Consider the following 5,286-nt stretch of genomic DNA (forward strand, 5'->3'; position numbering starts at 1 on the left):
TTTTTTTTTTCCTTCTTCTTTTTTCTTCTCCTCTCCTCTCTCGTTTTGGGATGATTTTCCTCTTCACCTCAGCTCTCCTTTTATAAGCATGAAGAAGGTGTTTGGTGGCTCACAATCTTTGACAAAACCAACGTCAACAATTTCAGCTCACCGTCCATGTCGTCACCGTCCATGCCGACCAACACGTAAAACGTGTTTTAACATAACTTTGCTAACGAATACTTTCTGAACATCTTATTTTCTACCTTAGATATAATATGGTTTATATTATATTTACATGACTCATACAATATCCACTATTTTGTTAGATATAATATGAGGATCGATATTTTTAATGAGACTTGAGATTTGAGAACAAAGTGGTGTAGAGACTAGAGAGTGCGTGAAACTGAATTTTTATATTTTATGATGTTACAGTTCATAACGAAAAAAATTATATCCTATGATGTCAAATAGACCGAACATGTCGACTTTGTTGGACTTTACGAATCGCTTGTGGGATGCATTCTTACATAAGTTTGATGTTATCCAGTGCATTATATTTTTAAAAGATGGTGTCGACTCTATTGAACTTGACCAATCAGTTAGGATAATTTTTTTTAAACAAGATATAAACTCACTGAACGAATTTGCTTACAATAATTTATTTACTTACTTTTTTTTTTTGAATTATACAAGAATATCCTAGTCTCACAGAAATGGTTTAGACTAGTCACGTATTACCACATGTCGGTCTTCTGGTTTTGGCGATGCCAAAATATTAATTCTTCAGAGGTTAGGACTCGAACCCTAGTGATTTCACCGTATTAAACTTTTGTTTTCAATTTAATCATCACCAAACCACAAGTCCTGGTTAATTTTTTTTATTTACTATAAAGAGAAGAAAAAATAATAGATGGCAACAAGATACTTGTAAGGAGTGGAATTGTGGAACATTTTAATTAACTGATACAAATTTAAACACCAAAAGGGAAAACTTTTTAAAAAAAAAGTTAAATATGAGTCAATTTGGCAACTCTTTTAATAAACCAAATAAAACTTACTTTTTGAAGAAATAAAAAAGGAAGCAATTAAAATAAAAATGTATAATATGAGTCGATTTATGGCAACTTTTAATTAACTGAACCAAAATTAAAAAAGCTTATTAACCATGTAACCGAAGGAAAAAAGTACATATTCCTTAAATAACACTTGCAAAATGAAAACAAAAACAATATTCGGAAAATAGTAAAACTAAACTTGGAGCCCAAGAGTTCTAAAGTGGAAACATATAATAGACCTTTCACGAGGCACATCCAATATATATCTCAAGACATACCCTATACATAACCAAGCCCTGGTGAAAATAAGAATAAAAACAAAAAGTTTTTTTCAAAAAAAGGGAAATGTTCCTTAAATAATATTTGCACAGTGAAAACAAAAACAATAATTTGGAAAACAAAAACAATGATTTTAGTCCCATGTTTCTTATAAGTCAAAAGTCAGATTTTTTTTTTTATTTAAAGAATATCACTTCGTTAAGAAGCCCTTTTTCAAAAAAAATAAAATATATATATCACTTCGTATGTCGGTAAACTTATGTTAACAGAAGTCTTTAATTTTTGTCTGTGGTAAAACAAAGAAGTTTTCAAACACCGAAATTTACGGAAAAAAAAACAAAAGAAATCGAAAAGAAAAACAAAAGTGATCAACTTTCAAAGCAGAATAGTGGACACAAAAGTCTAGTAATAATTCATTCATAGCCGCCAATATCTACTCACTCTCTTTCTCGAGACTGTAGTCTGTATATAAACTCTCTCACAAGTTCACATATCCACACAGCTTACAAAAGATGTCTTCTTCGTTTCTCTCCTCCACTACTTCCTTCTCTATCGTTCTTCTCTACTTGGGCGCCTGCCACATCTCCGATGGAGCTCAACAATCAACTTACATTGTTCACATGGCGAAATCTCAGATGCCGTCGAGCTTCGACCAACACTCTCTCTGGTACGAGTCCTCCCTCAGGTCCGTCTCAGAATCTGCTGAATTGCTCTATACTTACAACAGTGCGATACATGGATTCTCTACTCGGCTTACTCCCGAAGAAGCCGACTCGCTCATGACCCACCCTGGTGTCATCTCGGTTCTACCAGAGAAGCGGTACGAGTTAGACACCACTCGGACTCCACATTTCCTCGGTCTGGACGTACACAACGCAGGCCTATTCCCCGAAACCACCGGTGCATCCAGCGATATCGTCGTTGGAGTTTTTGACTCAGGTGTTTGGCCAGAGAGCAAAAGCTTCGCAGACGAAGGATACGGTCCCATCCCGCCTACATGGAAAGGCGGATGCGACACTGGGACTAACTTCACCGCTTCGCTCTGTAACCGCAAACTAGTCGGAGCTAGATTCTTCGCTCGGGGTTACGAAGAAATTAACGGACCTGTGGACGAATCCATAGAGTCAAGATCACCTAGAGACGACACCGGTCACGGAACACACACGTCATCAACCGCGGCTGGATCCGTTGTGGAAGGAGCTAGTCTTCTAGGCTTCGCTAATGGGACAGCTCGTGGGGTTGCTTCCTGGGCTCGAGTGGCGATTTACAAAGTTTGTTGGAGATATGGTGGTTGCTTGAGCTCAGATATTTTAGCTGGAATGGATAAAGCCATCGAAGATAACGTGAACGTTATGTCCATCTCTATCAGCGAAATAGCGGTTGATTATTATGGAGACATTATGGCCATTGGAGCATTCGCGGCCATGGAAAGAGGTATCTTTGTTTCATGCTCTGCTGGTAATAGGGGTCCCAGCTCTTACAGTGTTAGGAACGTAGCTCCGTGGATTACTACTGTTGGGGCTGGTACTATTGATCGTGATTTTCCCGCGCTCGTGATTCTCGGCAACGGGCAGAACTATACTGGAGCTTCGTTGTTTAAAGGAGATGCTCTCCCGCCTAAATTATTGTCGTTTGTTTACGCCGGGAATGCTAGTAACAATGATACTGGAAATTTATGTTACCCTGAAACACTGATACCCGAGAAGGTAAAGGGGAAGATCGTGATGTGCGAAGACGGAGGAAATAGTAGGGTTCACAAAGGGGAGGTAGTGAAAGCTGCTGGTGGACTCGGAATGATTCTGCCGAATACGGCGGATGACGGAGAAGAGCTTCAGGCGGTTGCTTATTTGTTACCGGCAGCCACTGTGGGACAGAAAGCTGGTGACGTTATCCGTAACTACGTCTTGGCCGATCCCAATCCCACGGCTAGGATTGTTATCCAAGGAACTGTAGTTAACGTCCAGCCCTCTCCCGTGCTTGCAGCTTTTAGCTCCCGAGGACCTAACCCGGTAACGCCAAACATTCTCAAACCGGACTTGATCGCTCCGGGAGTCAATATCCTCGCCGGGTGGACCGGAGTTGCTAGTCCAACCGGACTAGATTCTGATACTCGCCGCGTGGAATTCAACATCCTCTCTGGAACGTCCTTGTCTTGCCCTCACGTCAGTGGTTTAGCGGCTCTACTCAAGTCTGTGCATCCGCAATGGAGCCCCGCGGCGATTCGATCTGCTCTTATGACCACTGCTTACAAATCCTACAAAGACGGAAAACAGATCATCGACATCGCGACGGTAACACCTTCAACGCCGCTCGGACACGGTGCTGGACACGTGTCGCCGACGACGGCCACCAATCCAGGGCTCATCTACGATCTAACGGCGGTGGATTATTTAGATTTCCTCTGTGCAATGGACTACACAGCTTCAGATATCGAAATCGTGTCGAGACGCAACTACACTTGTGATCCGAGCAAAACATACTCGGTCGCTGATCTAAACTACCCGTCGTTCGCTGTTTACGTCGACGTAGCCGGTGAATACAAGTACACACGCACGGTCACTAGCGTGGGAGGAGCTGGGACATACTCCGTTAAAGTAACCTCGGAGACAAGAGCAGTTAAGATTTTGGTTGAACCGGCGGTTTTGAATTTCAAAGAAGTAAACGAGAAGAAATCGTATGCGGTAACGTTTACCGTTGACTTGTCTAAGCCGTCTGGGTCTAACAGCTTTGGGAGCATCGAGTGGTCAGATGGAAAACATGTGGTGTCTAGTCCCGTGGCTGTTAGCTGGAACTATTAAAAGACTCTAAAAAAAGAGAACGTCATGAGGGTTCGGTTTAGTATAAGCTGTCCACATAAAATTTTAAACGACCAATAATATGGATCATTGTTTATATATATAAAGTCTGAAATATATTATAAATAATATTTACTTGAAATCTATTGTAGATAGAAATAGTTTTGTGATGCAATCCGCGTATATAGGCAGAAATGAATATTTACTGAAAAACTTAATTGTAACTAGATGTGTTGTCTCCGCGCAAGCGCGGAGTCGTTGACGTTTTTTCGTTTATATAAATGTGTTGAAATGCTGATGTGCTTTTGTTTGGTCTTTGATTTCTCAAGATTCGTATGCGTTTGAGGTTGTTGTTTTGGTTTTGTGAACCATTTTCGTTATTAAAGCAGAGTGGTATATTTGGTGGTGTCTATTTGATATTTGTTTTTTTTTGCAACAATGGTCATTCTTCCGAATTTTATATTTTTTTATTTCGTTTAATTTTTGTTCTCAAATAAATTATTTTTTGAAAATTATACTGGTGTGAAATTTGGAAACTTACACCTGTTTTTATGAATTCTAACGGGTTGAAAATGAAATATATTGTTGCAGACAAATAATAATATACTAGACCCTAACCTGCGCACCAGCGCGGATATGAATTTTCAGTTTTTAATTATTTATTTTATTAAATGTTGTATTTGTAATATTCGTTCATATTATATTCATTAAGTAAATATTTTTTTTTTGCATCTTAAACTATCTATTTTTTTACGAATGTGTGATATCATATAAAAAATATAAGAAAAATGAGTATAGAGTTAATTAGATAATTTTAAAAACATAATTTTTTCTTTCGTGTGCGATATCATATAAATAATGATCCGTCCAGTTAACAAAAATCAAGATTATTTTATGTGTAATTTTTTTATTTTGACCATTTCGTTAAAACTATAGTAAATTTTACATATTTTAATTAGAATATTTTTAATATTTTTACATTTTTATTTGAAATGCAACTCAATATTTTTTTTACAGTTATAACAAAATATTTAAAAAATATTTTTAAAATTTGTTTGAAAAATATGAAAATTAGATTAATTATCCTAAAATATGATAAGTTTTGATGTAAACGAAAACTCAAATTATGTCAAAAATAATGATATTCAATGATAATAACAATTTTAATTGAT

At 37.6% G+C, this 5,286-nt stretch overlaps 1 protein-coding gene across 1 annotated transcript; it reads left to right on the forward strand.

Moving 5' to 3' along the window:
- The first annotated feature begins 1,809 nt into the window (after positions 1 to 1,809).
- LOC106313090 (subtilisin-like protease SBT1.7) lies at positions 1,810 to 4,124 on the forward strand. Its single transcript, XM_013750828.1, has one exon. It carries the CDS (start codon positions 1,832 to 1,834, stop codon positions 4,115 to 4,117), a length of 2,286 nt encoding a protein of 761 aa, XP_013606282.1. The 5' UTR covers positions 1,810 to 1,831; the 3' UTR covers positions 4,118 to 4,124.
- The last annotated feature ends 1,162 nt before the right edge of the window (positions 4,125 to 5,286 follow it).

Source organism: Brassica oleracea, chromosome C9 (assembly GCF_000695525.1).
Source record: "Brassica oleracea var. oleracea cultivar TO1000 chromosome C9, BOL, whole genome shotgun sequence".
Lineage (NCBI taxonomy): Eukaryota > Viridiplantae > Streptophyta > Magnoliopsida > Brassicales > Brassicaceae > Brassica > Brassica oleracea.

Excerpts from the sequence above, each read along its gene's own strand:
- LOC106313090 (XM_013750828.1), top strand. The coding sequence starts at position 1,832 with ATGTCTTCTTCGTTTCTCTCCTCCACTACTTCCTTCTCTATCGTTCTT.